Here is a 23,066-nt window from a genome sequence, read left to right as displayed (position 1 = left end):
AAAGCTAATGAGAAAGAAGTTGCCTCGAGGTAACTAGCTAGCTGTACACAGAATGAGAAAAATAATTAAGATTGTCAAAAAAAAAAAGAGTACTTGCTACTTCATGGATACTGTTCAAACATGTAGGTCCATTCAAGTTTGGAAATATATATCTAGACAACTAAGAGAGAGATATGTTATGTTTGGTCGTGACTTATTGAACAACTCTGTTCTTCTATAATAGTTATTCAACGCATACAAAAGAGAAATATATGGGAATAGCAAATTAGAGAATGGATGGCTTTGATCCTTAAATTACATGATAAAAATACAAAAATTCTTAAATTTCAAATTTGAGGGAGTCAAGCTTAGATCATATATAAATGGATGAGCTAGCTAGCCAATTAAGTAGCTATAAACATTTTTAGACAAAAGCCCAAAAGAGAGACAGCGCAGACAAATTAAACACTACTAATACCTAGCTTGCTTGCTTGATATTTATGGCTGCGAGATTTATGCATGACTGTCAAGCACTAACAAAACAATGACAGAGAAAGAGAGATCGAGATCGAAGATTGACGAGCTACAAAGCAAAGGTCAAGCAAGTGACGCCAGAGATTTGACACTAGCAAGCTACCAACTTCGATACATACATTGCATCTTAATAACAATACTAATGGTCTTTGAATTTGATCATTTCAGAAGTAAAAAAAAAAAATGGTGAAAATTGCATAGATTTGTAGTACTTACACGCATCACGCATGTTTAATTTGCTCGTTGACATAAAGACGTAGATTCAAATTCATAGTTTTCCACTGGTAGCGAAAACTAAATATCCAGGCCACTACTATAGGTCAGTTTAGGGCCTATGCTTCCTATGCCTACCTGGTACTTGATGTTGATCGTAGAAACTAGCCGTCATAATCGACCATATTAAGTTGGTTTCTCTTTGGTTCGCATTCTTCTTCTCTTGTTGGTCACCTACCAAAAAGGATCAACGTACTAATTTCGACTTTGTTTCCAATCTTAGCTAACGGCTTGTCATTTTGCTTCTAGAGATCTAGAGTCCTAGCGATGCAGATCAACATATATATATATATATATATATATATATATATATATATATATATATATATATATATATATGCTTATATATGTAGTATTAATTCTTTTGATGTATCCGACATGTTATATAGTTTTAATGGACGATTCATGAATCATTAGATTATTGATTATCAATTTATTTTTTTTAAATTTACTCAATTTATCTTGAACTATCCCACAGACAATTATCTTTTGAGCTCACAAATTCTTAAAACACGTTTTTCCACACATGGGTCATTTTTTCCACTTTGCCATCAGTATCGCTAGTCTCTTTATAATAAGTTAATTGTGAATCAAAATCATCCTAAATTATTGATCATAATTCGTAAAGATTACAAACATATATAATTTACTATACTCTATTTTTCCTGGCACTGTTCATAGGCTTAGTAACAGTGCCGGCTCAAGCCGAGCCGACACTGTGAAATGACGATTTTACCTTCTTTTCCGCCCTAGGTATAAAAGCTCTCTTTAGCCTTCGCCCGATCTCACAATTTTGATCAGGAATTGAAAGCTGATCAAAATTATCAGTGGCTTTGATATCTGAGGGATCATGTTGCCAATGGAGTTGTCGTCTGTGTATTTAGGTTGCAGTGTTGCAGCTGGAATTGCTGGTACCCTTTCTTAAATTTGACACTGTTCTGATTCATTGTGCATGGAGGTTTTCTTCCATTATATGCTTGACTCTTAGATTTCTGGTTTCTGGGTACCAGAATCTTGAATCCTTTTGAATGAACTAGTATATCCTATTGTTTTACGAGAAAACTGTCATATAAAAATTTTGAACTTAGTTTCACTATTATATGTTTTATGAGCAAGTTCATTTTGGTGACTTTAGGGCACGCACAGGGTGGGTGAAGGTATCACCCCCCCCCCCCCCCCCCCTCGAAAAGTACAAAATAACTGATAAGCTAGCATAGAATTCCTAACCATATGACCAGCCGACCAGGCATTCTATCTAAATTTCCCTTGATTCTGAACACATTTAATTAATATAATAATACGGTATGATTAGTGTATATGATATAATAATATATATTAGAAAGGCCAGAGAGACATATGTCTCAATTATATATACAATATGGTATATGTTCAAATTATTAAAGTATGCCCCATATACAGAACTAGCCAGCCTAAGATGGATGGTGAGGATGAGCTTGTTGGACTTGTAGTTCCAAGAAAAGAAAATTAATCAGGTGGTAGCAGCCCCTGGATATCTGATGGTATAAATGAAAAGTGATATTCTAGAGTAAGAAAGACAAGAAGAAAATCCTTAGCTTCTCCCATTCAGCCATTCTGGCACACTCCTTTTCTCCCAATTTTCTATTCAAAACACTCAACTTTCTCTGCTTTCTGCCACACCCTTTTCAAATTCCATTTGGCCTTATTCCGGGAACCATGTTTATCCCCTTTATTTGATCACCATTTTATAATCTCTCTCTAGCAAGCTATTTTTGCCTCCTCTCATCATATGTTCATAACAGTACTGAGTTGTTGATCTTTTGGTTTAGCTAGTCTGGATCAAGCTTGATCTCTTCGAAAGAAATAAAAGATGGGGAGAGCTCCTTGTTGTGACAAAACGAACGTGAAGAGAGGGCCGTGGTCACCTGAAGAAGATTCCAAGCTCAAGTCGTATATTGAACTACACGGCACTGGTGGTAACTGGATTGCTTTGCCTCAAAAGATCGGTATGCTTATCTTCTTCTCAATCATATATAGTTTCTTTATATGAAATTAGAGGTTACCTGACCTAGCTAGCTGTGACATGAAAGTAAGTAATTAAGTTTGTTTGTTCTGTGAATTAGGGCTTAAGAGATGTGGGAAGAGCTGCCGGCTGAGATGGTTAAACTATCTGCGCCCGAACATCAAGCATGGAGGGTTTTCTGAAGAAGAGGACAACTTAATTTGCAGCCTCTATATAAGTATTGGAAGCAGGTACGTACATAACTAAACAACTTCCTATTTGCTAGCCCTAATTAATTGATTCAAATATACCACATGTATAAATATTGGGCCATTAATTTTAATTAACAGTTTGGATACTCGGTATACCTATGTATATAGGTGGTCTATAATTGCAGCACAACTGCCTGGAAGAACTGATAATGATATAAAGAACTACTGGAACACAAGGCTGAAGAAAAAGCTTCTGGGAAAGCACCGCAAGGAACACCAGGCTGCTGCGCGTAGATCCGCTGCAGGTCTAAAACAGCAAGAAATTATCAAAAGAGGTCTCATCATCAGTAGTAGTAGTGGGAACAATAATTCCATGGTGAATCCTGTGGCAGCAGCTAGCCAATACCCTTACTGGCCCGAGCTACCGGTGCTCCAAGTACCATCGATACCCAATTACTCATCACCAAACCAAGAAGTAGTAGTACCTTCTTTCAATGACCACGCGTCTATCCGAAAACTGCTTATCAAGCTCGGAGGAAGATTTCATTCAGATCATCACGACAATGTTGCTCAACCTAATATCCAAGATGTGTACTCCTCGAATGGCGATATTCAACTCCCAGTTGATCAATTTCCTAGCTCAACGCAACAGATTTATCACGAGGAGTCGGCAGCCAATATGCACTCATCTGCTAGCCTGATTGCGGCTTTAGCCAGTAACAATATCAGCAACCCGGGCCAATTTGCACAGATGAACCATTACAACAACCCCGCGGATAATGCTGGATATGGTGGTGCTGTGAACATGTTTCAAGGAGGGCAAAGTAGTAACTATTTTCTGTCGAACGAGCTTAAGGACATGGTGTACAATATTGATCCAGAAAAGTTAGATGGGCTGGAATTCTTATACAGTGAAGACGTCATGATCATGATGAATGATAGACCGATTAGCAGTACTACTAATACTATTACTAGTTATGGTGATCAAAGTACGATTGGGTGGAGTGGTGATCAGATGCAGCTGGTTTATCCTCCTCCTCTAGCTGCCTCAGGTTCAGACTATCATGAAGGCATGCAGAGAATGATAATGCCTCAAGATCAATGCGCTAATCTCAGCGGTAGTTACCCTGGGGATGGGGTACAATAAAGTCATGATGGTGTACATTAATTAATGTAATAATAGATTTTGTAGCAATAGTCCCAAGTAAACCCTAATATTCATCTGATTTTTAGGTCTGTTTTTGATGTGCCATGATTGTTCTACTGATATATTCAGGGTTGCTATATACAATGGGTGCATTTTGAGTGAGCTATTTGATCGATCTAATTTGCTATAATGTGATTAGATTTTCAGACCTAATTCCTTTGTTAATGTTGAATTAGGGTTTTGCAGCTTGAAGTCCTATGATAAGAAATATTACTATTTAACAGTGGGGATCGGCTAGCATTTGTTGAAAGAAGTAACGAACAAGAAGGAAAAGGGTATGCGTTTTTCTTGTAATTAAGCATGCATTTTTATAGTTATGTTGGTGATCACAATGTTCATTCGAAACCTTCCGATAGGATGATATTGGCAACTAGCTAGTTAACTTCTTGGAATTAGCATGTTCTCTGAGTAATATTCTTTAAAAGTGAATAATATATATATCTGGAACAAGCACTTATGCACGCTAATCGTTGTAGCTTCCAGGACTATACTATACTATGGCTCGCAAATTAAGGCCACCCCAGTTTGATTTTAGAGAGAGAGAGCGAGAGAGAGAGAGAGAGAGTAAAAGAGGATAAACTTTTGGAACTAATTTACCAATTTCATGTGCTTAATTCTGTAAGAATAAATATATTGTATAGCTTGATGTTACCGATTTCAAAAATGTGGGATGTAATGTTTCATTCATGTATCTTAGCCAAAAAAAAAAAAAAAAAAAAATGTTTCATTCATGTGCTTCAACTTTAAGCTAGCTTCACAACTTTAGTGCCAGTTAGTATATCATGTCCAACTTTCTTATATATAAAGGTATTCTAGTATAAATTATCTTTTTCTTGTCTGTAGAATGCATTATTCTAGAGAGTTTCTGTTAATATGATATTCTGATTATGCAATTCATGGTAATTAAGGATTCAAACATGGAAGATCAGTACACTCTTGGTCTCTTCCTTGTATAAGATCAGTACACTCTTGCATCAACTTTAAGCTAGCTTCAGAACTTTAATGCCAGCTGTTAGTATATCATCTCCAACTTTCTTATCTATTAAGGTATTCTAGTAAAAATGATCTTTTTCTTGTCTATAAAATGCATTGTTGTAGAGAGTTTATGCTAATCTGATATTCTGATTATGCAATTCATGCTGAGGATTCAAACATTGAAGATTAGTACACTCTTGGTCTCTTCTTTATATGAGGCTAAGAAAATGGAAGTAGTGAAACCCTAGCTCAGTACTGGGAGAGATTCAGCTACATGCTTATATATAGGTAGACGGCCCTTACCCTCTCTATGTAGAACTGCCTTGATGATCAGCAGCCACAACTATATACTCACAAGTCATATATAACGTACTATTAACCAAACAGTGTAGATTAGTCTGGTATGTACTGACAGACCAATTCATAAGTATTAGTTGTGGGAAAGTGAAGATGAATGCATTCTTATGTAATTCTACAGTTACTTTAGGAGAGCTTGAATGCATGGCATGAAACAGAAAGACGATGGTATCTATAATGTGGTAGTTTTTCTTCAGGAAGACGATGCATTCTATGATGATCCTGAAGAGTTTTTCTTTCTTCGAAAAGCCATGTGCAAATGAGCTCGATCGAAAGAGATTGTTACCTAACAAAGCTCCGATTAAGTGCAATAACTATCAATTCAGTCAGTCGATGAGAGTTGCATGCATGTGCTTTGGCCATGGATGTCAAGTCTTTAATCAATTAGCTTCAATCAATATCATACAACAGTATATTCTTAATTTCTTGGATGAATATATACAGCAGGCAGTTTCTTATTCATTAGCATATAGATTTAATCTAGGTAGATTGTTGTTTAACTGCCACCTTAGTTTATTATTACTTCCAGCTAGCTAGCTCTTCTCAACCAAGTTCCTAAACCTAATTGAAGTGGCCTCCTATGCATATATGCTTAAGAATGCATATAATGTTATGTGAAACTCATTTATTTTCGGGTTGACTGCTACGAGGACAATAGTTGATTACAGTTCATATGTGGATTTAAGTAGTTACTCTGTGTTGACATTGCAACATACTTTGAAGTAATGTTTGGTAAGCTATATGTCATGATTTGTTAGGGTGGGTTGACATCTATATTTTGAAATTGGTAGCCAGCTAGCTGCTTCATCAAGCTTGGCATTGAAGAATCAAAATGTTGGTCCCATTAACTAAGACCAAACTCTCCAATCCAAGTTAAGTATAAAGTTTGTAAGGGTTGATTTCATGTAGTTAGTAATGTTTAATTCTATATATAGCTAGCTAGTAATTAACTTTGTTATCGGCTTGATTGGTAATTGGAAAACAATAAGCTTTCGTCTTCCTCAATAAATTTCGATTGAACATGAAAAATTCTTGAACGTAAGTATCAAAGAAGACGAATTCTTCTAATCTCCGTTGTGGCCCAAAAACAGGTGAATTAAGATACCAAGGTTCACAAAATTGGAAGGAACCTTGTGCAAGGAAGACATCCGGCCAGCTCAATTGTAATTGTCCATGTACATGTGAGATATCAGTGAGGTTATTTATGACTTTACACCACATGACCTAGCTGATAATTGATTGTGTGTGTGTGTGTGTGTGAGTGTGTATCCCTAATTAAATAGCCTTAATTAGGTCACTTCTAAGAATCATGGACACCAAGGAGCCAGGAAGGCATGAATATGTAATTGAATCAATGTTGGTGATGTAAAAACACTGAAATCCAAAGATATATGTGTGTGTAGAAGTACATCTATATGTATCAGGCATAGTTAGTAAAAATTAAACGGGACGTGTATAGTACGCGAAAAATATTTACGTGTATTATTCGGACATTTTATCAAATAGTTCGTTGAAAAGTTCGGCAAAATAATTTTAATTAATTAAATAATTAAAAATATTAATTTATATTAATTTTTGTTCAATAATATGTGTAAAATACGGAAAAAAAAAACGTAAAAATCATATATAGTATATTTGTATAATACTTTTGGCTTCAAAAGTACGAAATATTTAACGAGTCCCTTTCAAAAATGGGAAGTACGGAATTATTTTTGAAAAAAATGTAAGTACGTGTTTTATTCGCGTATAATACGAAAAATTACTAACTAGAGTATCAGGTACTTGATCAAATGGTTAGAACTGATTCAACTGAATCCTAAGCTCATCACTGAGATATGTAAAACCCTTCTGTAAAATGATAAAATACAGTCAGCCCCTCTCATCTATATAGAATATTACAATTACTATTTAATAAATAAGCATATAGTGGACATACAGAAACTCCAACAAACAAATTAAGGAGACATTACCAGTAGTTCTGAGGCTTATGAATTGAAAACTAAGCTAGCTAGCCTTGTATATATATCCATCTACTTTCTTCCTGTAAAGTTAAAAGGAATATCCCAAACGAAGAAGAAGCATAACAGAAAAGTCCTCGAAGAAAAACCAAGATATCAAAAATGACTTGTAGTGCCACATAAACATCTATATCATTTATATTTGTAATTTCCGTCAACTTGATGACGATTCAGAATATAAACACCAGAAACATCCGTGATTGAGGCCCAAGACAAGAACCAAATGACGACTTATGTCTCAACTTTTCCATTCTATAATCAAATAATTGTCCCTCTGTAGATATTCAAATCCTTAGAAACATATATCGAAGATTCAGAGCAATCTGCAGCAAGATATATAATATCCTGAGTTGATTTGAATATACAGTGATAATGACACTCACTAACATGAAAATTTCTTGCTACTTTGTCGTGCTGCATGCTGAACCTGAAAAAGTGATTTCTCTGTATATACTACTAGAATAATAAAATGAGTTTACAGAGCATAATAGTAAAAAGACGGCAAGCGACTGTAGAGGGGTGTGATCGATGATGCACGTTATACCATTTACGAGGTGAAGTTGGAAAGAAGATGGACGATGCAAATTGTACCTTTCACTTCATTGAACCAAATAACCAATTGATGAGGAGACAATGATTGAGTTAAGCACAGACATATATAACATCAAAAACAAACTTTTTTATTTATCCTCAAGATGAAAAAGAAAATGAAAACGTTATCTACTAGCTACAGTTCAGTCCTAATTTTAGTGAAAAATTGGAACATAATTTCAAGAAAAAACAAATTCAAGACCATGGTTTTTACAAAAAAATTGTGGACTATGCACACGATTTTTGTCAAAATCGCATGTTTTTATTTCCTCGCCAAAATTTTTCAACATTCAAATAATGATTTTTAAACACTTCTCGAATTATCAAACAATGCAATCTTTTTTCTTAAAATAAACAAAATAATTACATAAAAATATTTGTTCGAGGTTTCGGTTCCTAATTTCCAATCGTTTGTATGACTGGCTTGTAGATATGAGGTTTTTTCTCTTGTATCTCATGTTACATATATACTTTTTTGGATTAAGGTTTATGTCCCCCATGTGGCTGTATTCTTTTATGTTTTTAATAAATTTCCTCCTTTGTCTAGGTTTACCAAAAAAAAATTGTTTAAGGTTTCAGTGTTATGTTAATCGGAATACATTCTAAAAATTATGCTCTATAAGTGACAAGTTCATAAGAGAATTTCAGGAAAATGTAGTGTTAACATAGTTGAAGGTGATCTTGTGGGATGTCTAAACATGTCAAACCTGTTTGGCGCAAAAACCAGTTGGCTTGCAAACTGTCTCTTTTGAGCGTGTGCGCAGGCGTGCCAGCACCGTGGGGTGCAGTCGTCGGGGTAGTCCCTTGACCTGACTTCTTCTTCAAGCGTTTGTGGACGAGGAGAGCACCAACCTCGCCACAAGGTTCTTCTCTAGCCTTACAGATAAGGACTTTCTGCCTTACGGATAAGGACTTTGGGTGTGATCTCTTCGCGTCACTGAATCGATACTTAGTATTGTAGACTAAGCAGAGCAATCACTGGGAAGTTTGGAGAAAGCACGGGTTGCGCTAAAGCGTGACTTTAGCTTCGCTGGGTTGCGAGGGCGTTACCCTTGCTTCGCTGGTAGTAACGGTGGCGGTTGCGCTCGCAGTCGGCTCCTGGGGAGACTGGGACTGGAAGTACGGTCGCCGGGTTGGTCTGGTGATGCTGACAGTCGGCTCTTGGAGAGACTAGGACTAGCGCACGGTCACCGGGTTTCAACGAGGTTGAAGGTTTGCTCTGGGGAGGCTTTGTAATCGCTGGGATTGATTGATTTGAGAGAGGTCTTTAATTCGTCCTTGAAACCTGGTATATATACCTAGGGTTTCGACTGCTCCTTGTTGTAGAAGGATTATTGATTGAAGTTTCCTAGTCAATCTCTGCTACCTGACTCCAATAAGGTTTCGTTTTCCTCATGGATTCCGGAATGGGCGAAGCTGTAACCCAAACCCCAGTAGGCTTATTTTTGGGCCGCAGGTATCGGCCCGCTGTGCTAGATCCACTAAAGGATATTGCCAAAATTACTTTTGGGCTCAAACATTGCCCCCCAGGCCTCGAAATCAGGCCCATGAAAATGTAACTGATTGAAGGGGACTAAAACGACGCGTTCAATGCTTGAAACGATGTCATTAATGAGGGTTGCGTCCTTTCGCTCGCGAAAACGCCTTTCTGTCGTATCGTTTCCCTCACAAAATCTCTTATTTAAATCCGCAGCCACTTCAAACCTGTCACATCAGAAACTCTTTTAGTCTCCTAAACCCAGAAACCCTCTTTTGCACACATCTTCCTCTTTGAAACCCAGAAATGGCTCCCCCGAAAAAGATAGTTATCGATCAAGAAGAAGAACTGAATGAACGGGCCGCCCATTCTTGGGGAACCAACATCGGTGCCAGCCTGGTCCTCCAGACCATTATCCAGAGACCCCTGCTCTTCAGACTCTTGAACAACCATGCCGGACTGGGTCCAACACCGCGAGATTCTTTCCCGGCCGACGCCATCACCTTCTATGGCTTACCTGTTCGCCGCCCCATCCCAGTCCTCCGAAAGACTCCTGGGGATTTTACCAGTTGGAGTGCCCCTAATCATCGATCAAAAATAGGGCATTGGCCATCTTTTATCAGTGCGGCGGAGCTTTCCTGGTATCGTGAAGCGCGAGCTTGAGATCTGGCTCGCTGGAACGCAGCAGGTATCACCCATACTATCGATCTTTGTTTTCGTCTTCCGCTCGGTGGCAATCGTTCGCCACTCGCTGCCTTTCTCTGTTTTTGGAACACCGCCACCAACACCTTCGATTTTCAATTTGGCCAAATGAGTATCACTTTATTGGACATTCTCACCGTCACTGGCCTACCCATCGACGGCGAGCCTTATCTGCATGGCCAATTCGACTCTGATACTTTTACCTCCACCATGGCCCAACATGGTCGCAGCGCTCATAGCGGCTCTTATCCGCCGTGGTTGGCTTATTACCGCCAGGAGCACAATGCGACTGGCGGGATTGCTTTCTTGGAGTACTGGCTCTGTAAGTTTATCTTCTGTACTTCCTCATGTAAGCCCACTGGTGCCTGGACCTTTCTGGCAACGGCCCTCTACAACGGTCGCCGCGTGGGGTTAGGACAACCAGTGCTGGGTGCCCTCTATCGCACTTTGTACCAAGCCACCATGCATCCCTTCGGGACTAGCATCTCTGGCCCTTTTTGGATTCTTGACTTCTGGATTCAAATTTACTTCCCATATTTTCGTCGCGACGACATCCCATTGCTTCCACCTACTGATCAACTCCTGGGACGATGGCTCAGTCGCGATGAAAGGTACACATCCCCTCCTTATTCTGAGTGCTTCACATACTTGTACCTTCTGCACGAGATGCCATACTGCGACTTAGTGCTGAGTAGAAGATTCCCGGCTCCGCTTGAACACGGATTTCTCCCTGGCGCCTCTCGCTACAGTGATCGCGCGCGCTTGGCTTTTCGCCGCGCAATCTCCTGTTCAGACATCAGGATTGCCGCTGACGAACTCAGTTACGAGCTCTACGCTCCCAACCACTTCGCTCGCCAACTCGGCCTTGTTCAATTAGTGCCATTCCCTCTGTATGATGCTTGGAACTACAACACCTCTTGGCGTAGACTTGGGCCTCTCTCTGGGCCTCCGCCAGCACAAAGCACACTCGCACTGGTTGATCTCCCTGACTGGGCTAAAGAGATTGACTCTGTGGATGGGGCTGAGGAAGGATACGAGGCATGGTGGGCAGAAGTTTCTGTTAACTGCTGGAGGCAACAGCATGATGAGCTATTCGTTGCCATTTTTGGGGAACTGCGATACCCCTATACTGCCGACGTCGATCTACTTGCTTGCGTCCCTGAAGACGCTGCACAAGCTCCTCCTCCTGCTGCTGAGCCGGCTCCGCGACCAGCGCGAGCCCCACGTCAGGCCCAGGCTGGTATCGTAATCCTCGAACCCCCTCAAGAGGTAAATATCCTGACTCATGTTTTGTCCTTTGTTCATTTGCTCTTCCCTTTTAATTCAAATTTTGCTATTCCAGGGAAACGCGCCATTTTCTGGCAGTCGCGCAGCCAACACTTTCCAAGCCACTGGCCAGTCTGGGAAACAAAAGGCAGTAATGACAGAGCCTGAAGACAAAGAATCCTCCTCTGATGATGATGACTCGCAGACGGTAAGAACTTTCTGTTTGAGTAAATCATACTTCCTCCACGAATCAAACCTAATCTTCTGACCCCAACAGATCGCCGCCCTCTCGGCTCGGAAACGCAGTCGCTCTGATCCTCGAACTGACCTATAGGCAGAAGATGAACCAATCGCTGACCGACTGGTAAGACACAAGCACACTCAGTACTTGTTAGCAATTTCTTTTCATTCTATGCGACCATGTAACAATCCTCATTCGCAGGTTCGCCACAGGTCCTCGAGACACACTGAAGAAGGATCTTCAGCTGCTGGTGAAGGCACATCTGCTTCCCAAGCCCAAGCGCCAACTATTGCGAACAACCCTCCACCTCCTGCGGGCGCTACCAGTAATGTACAGTTGGCCTTGATCCCAGTACAGATCATAGATGATAGCTCGCCTGAGGCCGAAGATAGAGTACCGTTACCGGATGCACCTCGCAAGGAACCAAGCGATATACCTGTCCTGGAACAGATAGCGCCTGACTCAATTCCTATTCCCAGCGAAGCTAACCCAGAGGCAATGCCAGCGGTCGTTGTGCGTGAGCCCCCAGCCGAGGAGGTATTTCCCTTAACCAACTAATTCATTATTACTTCCTGGCTTAAATATTCTGACAATACCTTCTTTCAGAATCCAAATGCCTTCAACACTGAGGACGCTGTAGCTGAAGCTGTAGAGGCAGAAGCTGTTGAGCCCGCTCTTAATATGGTTGGTCAGGAACTTCCTCCCCCTGCCCCCCAAGTCGCTGAAGCCGGAGAATTGGGAGACCTTCCTGAACCAGTGCCAGAGGCAGCACCTGTCGCTGAGCCTCCTGAGGCCCCTGTCGCTGAGCAACCAACTCCCTCCACTCTGGAAAGGTTAGCTCGCGTACTCGAAGTGACCCCTCCTGGGGTCGTAGATGAAGCTAGAGAAGGCCTTCGTCGCTTCCTGGGCCCTGATATCTTGATTCCTGGTGCGCCCGTGAGAGTCTTAGAATATTTGAGGGTACTTCTCCGCGAGGGAGCCATCACTGAAGATCAATTCCAAGAGGTCGATCAACTGCTGCAAAATCTTCCTCAAGGGCTCAATGAGCGGGCAGTCGCGAACGCGCAAGCTAGGCAGACCGAGACGCACTATCAGAACCTCACTCAGCACACAGAGACCGCGCGCGATTTCTTGGGTGACCAAGCTAACCTCATCAGGGAACTGACGCTCGAAAGGAACCACTTGAGGTCCCAGATTCAGGCTTTTCAAGCCCGGTTAACTGACGTTACTACCAGGCTTACTCATGCGGAGCCTCAGTTAGAACAACCCCTCGCTGCCTTCGAGACGCTATCCCAGGAACTGGCTCAGGCTCGTGTGGCAGCCCAACAAGCCTCACAAGCTGCTGCGGATGCTAGTTTTCGTTTAGATGAACTTTTCCTTCGCCTGACCCATGCAGGCCGCAGACTTTTGGGCCTCTAGAATTAAGCCCATGTTTCGTATGAACAATAATATTATTATTAACTTAATATTTAGCCCACATTGCTTGGCCCAAATACATATCAACTTAACTTCTCAAACTGTTCAGCGCTTTAATTTGTTTTAATGCTTTTAAAACTGTTTGAAAAGATTGAAAAGATAATCTCGAAATGGAGCGGTTACCTCCTTGGAGACTGCCCCGCTTCCCACGCGCTTTCAATTATCTTCATTTCCGAGATCTTAGCATTTAACACCAATTTATACGCTAATTGATGGCAGTGAGAATATCACAACTGCCCATCGTACGGTCAAGGCCACTGAGACTGACACTATAAATACCTGCACTCTGGAGAGATGATATACACAAATGAATATGGGTTTCCCAGAAATAGTATCACAATCTCTACTTCTCTTCCTCCAGTTTCTACAATCTTCTCCTCACGATATCAGCCTTAGCCTCAAATTCCTAGGCTTTATGGCTTAACCTCAATACCTGGGTAGGTCTTATGGCCTAACCTCAGGTCCAACCACATGTCTTTGGTCTCTGGAAGTCGCGGTGAAATCCACCGGTTTCATTTAGACTGAAGAACATGTGGTGCTCCCGACGCGGCGGAACCCGATTCTGAGGGGTCCCCTCTCTCAGATTGCCCGCGTGGAGCAGGAGGAAGAAGGGCGGAAGACCAATATGGGTCGCCTGTTCTTGCTCCGTAGCCTACCTCCAGGGTCTGACTGCAAGACTTATGTTTTTCCTCTGGAGGTAGATGTGGCTGTGAGTCGCACTCTCCGTGAAGACCATCTCCATCCCGGAGGATAATCCAACCAGAAAGGTTGCGATGGATTATTTCCTTCCTTTTTTGTCCGGTACAGACGGTAGCGGCTGCGACTCAGATCAGAGGAGGCATGTGGGTGAAGAGAAGGAGAGTATGAATGCCCGAGCACAGCCCCCTCGCTACCACAAGATCCAGAAACTCTTAGTAGATCTGTAACTTTATGGTTTTTATTCTAAGCCACTTCTGGCCTTGTAAACCGCAAATGTAATTATTTTGATTTGCACTTTGTACTGCTCTTGGCCACAAAGCCACTTTATGAATGAAAGTTTTTAACACTTTTGCAAATCAATGTATAAAATAAGGCCTCAGGTATAGGCCATTACATGCATTCTTAACACCATAATGTCAAAGAAAAGAAAAATTGACAACAATAACAAGAAATTTGAAATTGTTGACCAAAAATAAAGCCTCAAATAAGGCCCGAACAAAAATAAAGCCTCAAATAAGGCCTGAATGTATAGAGTGTTGCCCCCTAGTATTCGTAGGTGAAGCAAGTACAGGATACTAAGGCCACAGAAAAGGCCTGAATATGGATGAAGCGAACCTGGGGAGACTAAGGTTGCCCCCCTGTCTGAGAAGAAGGTTGATCCGGTGGATCTTCAAACTCCCAAACACTAGGGTAGTATTTCTTCAGGAAACGCCCCTTAATGGGATTGCGGTGGAGGTCGCCATCCAAATCTTTGAGGTGAACGGCCCCGCGCTCCAGAATGCGATGAACAACGAAGGGTCCTTCCCATCGCGGAGACCATTTACCGCGACCGGTCAACTTCTCGCCAAAAGGCAAAACAGCCTTCCAAACCAAGTCACCCTCTTTGTAACTACGGCCACGCGTCCTCTTGTCATAGGGGCGAGCAATCCGTTGCTTTTCCAAGACCAAGTTGTCCAAAGCTGCCAAACGTTGCTCGCTGAGATCCTCGTGTTCTTGCCACATCGCCTGAACATAATCTTCCCCGATCAAGTGATGCTGATCTTGGACGCGCAAAGACTGGACGTTGATTTCCAAAGGTAAGATTGCATCATGACCGAACATTAGTGCATAGGGGGTCGTAGCAGTGGGATTCCTCTTGGAGGTACGATAAGCCCATAAGGTCTCATACAACGTATCGTGCCACTGTCTAGGGTTTTCAACAAACATCTTCTTGAGCAAGATGATAATAATCTTGTTACTGGCCTCTGCTTGACCATTGGATTGGGCATAATATGGTGTGCTGTGGACGAACTGGATGCCCAAGTCCTTGACAAGTTTCTCTACCTCACCGCCCATAAATGCTGCCCCCCTGTCGGAGACCAACACTTCTGGAATGCCAAACCTGCAAATAATATTCTGAAAGATAAACTGGCGAATGGTAGCGCCGGAAGCTTCCTTCAAAGGTTCAGCCTCAACCCATTTCGTGAAGAAATCAGTGGCTACAATGATGAACTTATGCTGGAGCGAGGAGTGAGGGTGAATCATCCCAATCAAATCCAAAGCCCAGCCTCGGGCAGGCCAAGGTTTAATAATGGGTTGCATGGGAATATTGGGAATGTGCTGCACTGGACCATGCGCCTGACAGTCTTGGCAGCCTTTCGCGAACGCGATACAGTCCTTCAAAATGCTGGGCCAATAATACCCATGTCTTCTGATAAGCCAACGCATCTTGGGGCCTGCTTGATGGGCTCCAAATACTCCCGTGTGCGCTTCGCGCATCAACCTCTTGGCTTCGCGGCCATAGACACATCGTAAGTCTACGCCATCTTCCCCACGTCGTCGCTGTAATACCCCGAAAAATCCAAATTAAATTCCATGGATTTTTAGAAATGATTTCACGATAGTAGGAGCGAGTACGAAGCTTGAAGAAGTTGTGGAATTAGTTCGAACGATTTTATTTTCGAAAACGAACGTTTTTTTAGGGGGTCGAGAAAGTTGACTTTTTATCCATTGAAAATTTGGGAAAACTTCCTTCATGAAAGTTGTAGAACTCGTCGATACGATCGCGTGCATATGTGGAACGCAATATTTGGAGTTCGTATGAATAAGTTACGAATATTTGAAATTTGGGATTTTTCTATAAATAGCGGAAAATTTTCTGATTTTTCATTAAGGACGAAAGTTTGCAATTTTGCGGAATAGTCCCTCCGGTCTCTCTCTCTCGGCCTCAGACCCGCCGGGTTTCCGCCGACCCGACCCGGCCGGAAAGGGCACTTCCCGGCATCCTCCGGCCACGACCCGGCCCTCTCCGTGATCGCCGCTCCAATCCCAGCCTCCCACTGGTGTCGCTTTGCTCCGCCGCTGCCCCGAAAGCTGGATCGAAGACACCCAGACGAGCGAAACCGACCCGACCGGAAAACGTCGACGCCGGCGTTGCATGGGCCGATCCTTCCCATTTTCGTGATCTCCTCTTCCCCCTGATCATCCCCATGTAAGTCTTTCATCACGATTTTGAGTGTAGAACACTAGATCAAGGTTTGACTTTTTCGACGTCCCTGATTTAATATGAAATCTGATCGGACGCACAGGATTAATCCGACTTCCAAGCTTGATCTAGGACGATCTAGACCGAATCTCGCTTAGCTTCAGGTATGAAAGTCGATCAACCCTTCATTTTGAACCAGTTTGTAGTTGGTCACTTTGCCATCTGAGGTTGTTGACCGGCGTTGACCGCCACGTTGACCGCCGTCTGACCTCCGGGTGTGGCGGCGCGTCGGACCTTTTTTTGAGTTTTCATTATCTAGGCGATGATCTACGCATCCATACGAGCGTTTTGATATATAACAAGGTTATGTTAGAAAAAGTTGATAAATAGTGGATTTACGTTTTTACGTTACTATTTAACGTTTTTACGTTTTATCTTCGGTTTACGATCTGCGAAGATCTGACCATCGGTTTTACTTCAAATTTAGATATGTTGATCGTATGACTGTCCCGATGACTTTGTGTGGTCACGGGCGAAGATCCGACCGTTGGATCTTCGTATAATTGAGAAATAGTAATTCGGAAGGCGATTCGTGAGAATCTGACCGTCGGATTTTCATATAATTTTGTGGAGATGTTAGTAAGGGCAATTCAGGAAGATCTGACCGTTGGATCTTCGTGATAATTTTGGAGGATGATCCTAATGGCGATCCGTGAGGATCCGACCGTTGGATCATCGTGTAATTTCGATCCGACCGTTGGATCATCATTAAATTAGAATCCAACCGTTGGATTTCCGTATTTGTGTGGTTTATGATTGATTGGCTAAGTTAAGATCATTTTTGGATTAGGTGATCGACGGACGATTTGTGATTCATATTTGGCTTTTAGAAGACGCAGCGGGAATTGGAGGTGAGTAAACCTCACGTGGTTCATATTACGAACCGAATAAATTTAATTACTTTATTTTTATCGCAATTGTGTGAAAATATTTGTGGAATAAATATTTGTTTTAAATCATATGGACTTGATCAACTACGGTCCATAGGTAAGTAAAATGATTTTATTGTACAAATGAATTTCACGGTTTTTATGCTTGAACTATAGTTGGTATTAGTGGTCATCCCTGAGCGGATGATTACGTATATATATATTTACGTGGAATATATATATTGGTTGATGTGTGATTGGTGTGATGAAATGATTGAGAATGGATTGGATATTATTCAAGCTATTAATCTCGCATTTTAATTGTTGAATAATGAAATGTTGATCATGTGGTGTGAAAGCTATTTTATATGCCCACTTGTGATTATGTGGAAATTATTTTAAGAAATAAAGATTTATCTTGAAATAATATGTCTCTTTATGTGGGTGTACATATACATATATACGATCTATAAATCATAAAGATTGTATTTTGTGAATTTGATTATGTCTGAGAAGTACAATTGTGAAGCCGAGTGATTTCTACAACCCCGTGCTTAAATGAATTACTGGTAAATGTGTTTTGGTGTTATGAGACGTTAAGCCTGGGCCCTAGTCCCTATAGATAGTGCACTATTATACTCTTAGGAAAGAAGTGTTCTCCTTGAGTATACATACTTTGGATTTGTCCTCTGTATGCTACGGCTTACCCGTGCTTTGGGTATAGTAGACATACCCTAGTACGTGGATTTGTGATTTGTTACCAGTCAACCTGGCTTACCCGTATTTTGGGTATAGTAGACATACCCTAGTACATGGATTTGTGATTTGTTACCAGTTAATCCGAAAATTCACTAAAAAGAGAAGTGTGCTTATATTATCCTGATCAAATATCTATCTGTGATATATTGCTAATATGTGAAGGTGTTTGTAATACCCCGAAAAATCCAAATTAAATTCCATGGATTTTTAGAAATGATTTTACGATAGTGGGAGCGAGTACGAAGCTTGGAGAAGTTGTGGAATTAGTTCGAACGATTTTATTTTCGAAAACGAACGTTTTTTAGGGGGTCGAGAAAGTTGACTTTTTATACGTTCAAAATTTGGGAAAACTTCCTTCATGAAAGTTGTAGAGCTCGTCGATACGATCGCGTGCATATGTGGAACGCAATATTCGGAGTTCGTATGAATAAGTTATGAATATTTTAAAATTGGGATTTTTCTATAAATAGGTGGAAAATCTGATTTATTTCGGAAGGACGAAAGTTTCTCAAAATTGCATTTTGGTCCCTGAAACTCTCCGTTCTCTCTCCTCCCTACGCAGCCGACCCGACTGACCCGACCCGGACCCATCTCCCTCCTCCGGCGTCCTCCGGCCACGACCCGGCCATCCCTGGCTTCGCCGTGAGCCGTCCAGTCGCCTGGTGCCATTGCCTTGCATCGACGCTGCCCCCAGACGTGGATCGAAGCCCCCCAGAGCCTAGCATTCGACCCGACCGGATCTTGGCCGTGCCGGCGTTGCACGGGCCGATCCTCCCCATTTTCGTGATCTCCTCTTCCTCCTGATCATCCCCATATAGGCCTTGCATGACGATTTTGGGTGTAGAGCGCTTGATCAAGGTTTGACTTTTTCGACGGCTCTGATTCAATCTGGAATCAGATCAGACGCTCCGGATTAATCCAACTTCAACGCTTGATCTAGGACGATCTAGGACGAACCAGGCTTAGCTCCAGGTATGGAAGTCGATCACCCTTTCATTTTGAACAAGTTTGTAGTTGGTCGCTCTGCCATCGGAGGTGGTTGACCCGGAGTTGACCGCCGCGTTGACCGCCCACTGACCACCGCTTGTGGCGGCGCGTCAGACTATATTTCGAGTTTTCATTATCTAGGCGATGATCTATGCATCCATACGAGCGTTTTGATGTATAACTTGGTCATGTTAGAAAAAGTTGATAAATAGTGGATTTACGTTTTGACGTTACTATTTAACGTTTTTACGTTTATCTTCGGTTTACGATCTGCGAAGATCAGACCATCGGTTTTACTTCAAATATTAATATGTTGATCGTATGACTGTCCCGGTGACTTTGTGAGGTCACGGGCGAAGATCCGACCGTTGGATCTTCGTATAATTGAGAAATAGTGATTCGGAAGGCGATTCGTGAGAATCCGACCGTCGGATTTTCATATAATTTTGTGGAGATGTTAGTAAGGGCGATTCAGGAAGATCTGACCGTTGGATCTTCGTGATAATTTTGGAGGATGATCCTAAAGGCGATCTGTGAGGATCCGACCGTTGGATCATCATTATATTCAGATCTGACCGTTGGATCGTCGTTTAATTACATTTATGAGTTGTTGGCTAAGTTAAGATCATTATTGGATTAGGTTATCGACGGATTGATTTGGCGGACAATTCGGGAAAATTGTTGTTTTAGCTGTTAAGAAGACGCAACTGGATTAGAGGTGAGTAAACCTCACGTGGTTCATATTACGAACTGAATAAATTTAATTACTTTATTTTTGTCATAATTGTGTGAAAATATTTATGGAATAAATATTTGTTTTAAATCATATGGACTTGATCAACTACGGTCCATAGGTAAGTAAAATGATTTTATTATACAAATGAATTTCACGGTTTTTATGCTTGAACTATAGTTGGTATTAGTGGTCATCCCTGAGCGGATGATTACGTATATATATATTTACGTGGAATATATATATTGGTTGACGTGTGATTGGTGTGATGAAATGATTGAGAATGGATTTGGATATTATTCAAGATATTAATCTCACATTTAATTGTTGAATAATGAAATGTTGATAATGTGATGTGAAAGTTATTTTATATGCCCAATGGTGAATATGTGGAAATTATTTTAAGAAATAAAGATTTGTCTTGAAATAATATGTCTCTTTATGTGGGTGTACATATACATATATACGATCTATAAATCATAAAGATTGTATTTTGGTGATTTTGATTATGTCTGAGAAGTACAATTGTGAAGTCGGGTGTTATCTACTACCCCGTGCTTAAGTGAATTACTGGTAAATGTGTTTTGGTGTTATGTGGAAGTTAGCCTTGGGCCCTAGTCCCTACAGATAGTGCACTATTATACTCTTAGGAAGGTTGCTTACTTTGAGTATACATACTTGGGTATAGTACGTTGGACCCTAGTATGCTGCGGCTTTCCCGTACTTTGGGTATAGTACGTTGGACCCTAGTACGTGGATTTGTGATTTGTTACCAGTCAACCTGGCTTACTCGTGCTTTGGGTATAGTACGTTGGACCCTAGCACTTGTATTTATGATTTGTTACCAGTTAATCCGAAAATTCACTAAAAAGAAAAGTGTACTTATATTATTTTGATCAAATATCTATTTGTGATATATTATTAATATGTGAAGGTGTTAGTGAAAAGAGAATCAAGCATGCTTTGCTATAATGTTATTTCACATATTAATGTTGCAATATTTGTTGGTGGTGATCAGTCAAATGCTGAGTTTTAAAAGAAGTATCGAGAATAAATATGCTTATATATGTTTCTTTGATTTTTGGAATTACATTGTGAGTGCGTCGATTGTTTACTTGAGTTATAATAAATATAATTGAATAAATCAACAGTTCTTTCTTGTTTGCTCATACGGGCTGTCAAAAGCTCACCGGGTTTTGTGTTGTTGCAACTCCCGGTACACTATTCAAATTGTGTAGCGGGTAGTCTTACAGGTCAGGAGAATCAGGGCAGTGATCGTGCGGTTTAGAGTATTAGTATTAGATTTATAGCATTTGTTTTGTGAGGAGAATTGTGCTCTCTTGAGCTTTATAATTTGTTTTGGTGAGAGTGTACTGTAATAAGTAGCTTGAGGATTTGGTTTATGTAATTATCGAGAGGTGTAATGTGCTGTTGATTTTGAGAAAAAAATTCTGAGATTATAAACAGGGTATTTGAGGTTCATGCTTCGAATATGAATTACTTAAATTCAGAATTCGGGGTGTGACAGTGTTAGTGAAAAGAGAATCAAGCATGCTTTGCTTTAATGTTATTTCACATATTAATGTTGCAATATTTGTTGGTTGTGATCAGTCAAATGTGGAGTTTTAAAAGAAAGCATCGAGAATATACTTATATGTTTCTGTGATTTTTGGAGTTACCTTGTGAGTGTGTTGATTGTTTACTTGAGTTATAGTAAATATAATTGAATAAATCAACAGTTCTTTCTTGTTTACTCATACGGGCTGTCAAAAGCTTACCGGATTTTGTGTTGTTGCAACTCCCGGTACACTATTCAAAATGTGTAGCGGGTAATCCTACAGGTCAGGAGAATCAGGGCAGTGATCGTGCGGTTTAGAGTATTAGTATTAGATTTATAGCATTTGTTTTGTGAGGAGAATTGTGCTCTCTTGAGCTTTATAATTTGTTTTGGTGAGAGTGTACTGTAATAAGTAGCTTGAGGATTTGGTTTGTGTAATTATTGAGAGGTGTAATGTGCAGTTGATTTTGAGAAAAAAATTCTGAGATTATAAACAGGGTATTTGAGGTTCATGCTTCGAATATGAATTACTTAAATTCAGAATTCGGGGTGTGACAGTCGCAGCTCGTCACCTCTGAGGAAATAATTCAAGGCAAGAAAACGAGTCTTCCTGTCTGCTGTAGGATCTGGTTGCTTGAGGTAGTCAATCAGCGGAATGCGCCAATCGACGTCTATAGGCTCGAGAACCGCGACGACTGGATCATCCGGTGGGCCAGGCCGCGCGAGCCACGAAGGCAATGTGCGGCGCTCGACTTTCAGAAGGCGCTCGCGAACGCCATACTTCAATGTAATGCCTGTAGCCAATTGAGCGAGCTCATTGGCCGCAAAGTTGCGCTCACGAGGTATGTGCTCCAAATCCGCATCATCGAATTGATCCAGAAGTTCAATGGCGCGATGCAAATAGGGTATAAGCAAAAAGCTTTCACACTTGTACTTTCCTTGGAGCTGGTTGATTATAAGCAAAGAGTCGTCGTGTACCTGAACGTCCCTTACTCCCAACTCTAGCAGAACCTCTAGGCCAATGATAAGGGCCTCATACTCTGCTTGATTGTTTGTACATTTAAACTCCAACTGGAAAGAATAAGAAAAACGATCGCCCGCTGGATTCTCCAGAACAATCCCTGCCCCTGCTAACGTTTCCGTTCTTGAACCATCAAAGTATAGTATCCAGGGCTGCAAGGAGGCTGTGGCTTGATATCGAATAGCGTATTCTGGGATGCGCGCTAAATCTGGTCGAGTTATGGTCACAGCTGCTATCTCCAACTCCTTCACTATGGGGATGTCCAAGGTAGGGTGGTGTGCTAGGAAGTCTGCGATAGCCTGTCCCTTTACTGCCTTTTGTGGCACGTATTGTTGCGAGAATTCAGATAAAGCCAATACCCATTTGCCAATGCGGCCTCTCAGAATAGGCCGCGACAGCATGTACTTGACCAAGTCAGTCTGAGCGATGATGCAAGTGGTAAAGGATAACATGTAGTGGCGCAGCTTGCATGCTGAGAAGTACAATGTGAGACACAGCTTTTCCATCGGAGTGTATCTTGTCTCGCAGTCTGTGAGTGTCCTACTAATTATCATCATATTCATCATAGATTGGCTCCATGTTGAGATCATATTTAGAGTCACCAAAATTTGATGAATTGATCTCCTC

At 41.3% G+C, this 23,066-nt stretch overlaps 2 protein-coding genes across 2 annotated transcripts; both read left to right on the top strand.

Moving 5' to 3' along the window:
- Positions 1-2,205: 2,205 nt before the first annotated feature.
- Positions 2,206-4,313, top strand: LOC133739011 (transcription factor RAX1-like). The gene is made up of 3 exons (XM_062166719.1): positions 2,206-2,771; positions 2,889-3,018; positions 3,148-4,313. The coding sequence occupies exons 1-3, from the start codon at positions 2,636-2,638 to the stop codon at positions 4,124-4,126; spliced, it is 1,245 nt and encodes a 414-aa protein (XP_062022703.1). The 5' UTR covers positions 2,206-2,635; the 3' UTR covers positions 4,127-4,313.
- A 7,846-nt stretch (positions 4,314-12,159) lies between these two features.
- LOC133735346 (uncharacterized) lies at positions 12,160-13,475 on the top strand. Its single transcript, XM_062162762.1, has 2 exons — positions 12,160-12,350; positions 12,420-13,475. Exons 1-2 carry the CDS (start codon positions 12,312-12,314, stop codon positions 13,230-13,232), a joined length of 852 nt encoding a protein of 283 aa, XP_062018746.1. The 5' UTR covers positions 12,160-12,311; the 3' UTR covers positions 13,233-13,475.
- The last annotated feature ends 9,591 nt before the right edge of the window (positions 13,476-23,066 follow it).

Source organism: Rosa rugosa, chromosome 3 (genome assembly GCF_958449725.1).
Source record: "Rosa rugosa chromosome 3, drRosRugo1.1, whole genome shotgun sequence".
Taxonomy (NCBI): Eukaryota; Viridiplantae; Streptophyta; class Magnoliopsida; order Rosales; family Rosaceae; genus Rosa; species Rosa rugosa.
The sequence above is the reverse complement of the archived record's forward strand: the minus strand, read 5'-3'. Positions and strand labels throughout refer to the sequence as shown.

What these genes read in the sequence shown, in the direction of transcription:
- LOC133739011 (XM_062166719.1), top strand. Translation starts at nt 2,636, where the DNA reads ATGGGGAGAGCTCCTTGTTGTGACAAAACGAACGTGAAGAGAGGGCCG. An exon ending in TGCTTTGCCTCAAAAGATCG is followed by an intron (nt 2,772 to 2,888) that starts GTATGCTTATCT and finishes TCTGTGAATTAG; the next exon opens with GGCTTAAGAGATGTGGGAAG. An exon ending in TATATAAGTATTGGAAGCAG is followed by an intron (nt 3,019 to 3,147) that starts GTACGTACATAA and finishes CTATGTATATAG; the next exon opens with GTGGTCTATAATTGCAGCAC.
- LOC133735346 (XM_062162762.1), top strand. Translation starts at nt 12,312, where the DNA reads ATGCCAGCGGTCGTTGTGCGTGAGCCCCCAGCCGAGGAG. An exon ending in GTGAGCCCCCAGCCGAGGAG is followed by an intron (nt 12,351 to 12,419) that starts GTATTTCCCTTA and finishes ACCTTCTTTCAG; the next exon opens with AATCCAAATGCCTTCAACAC.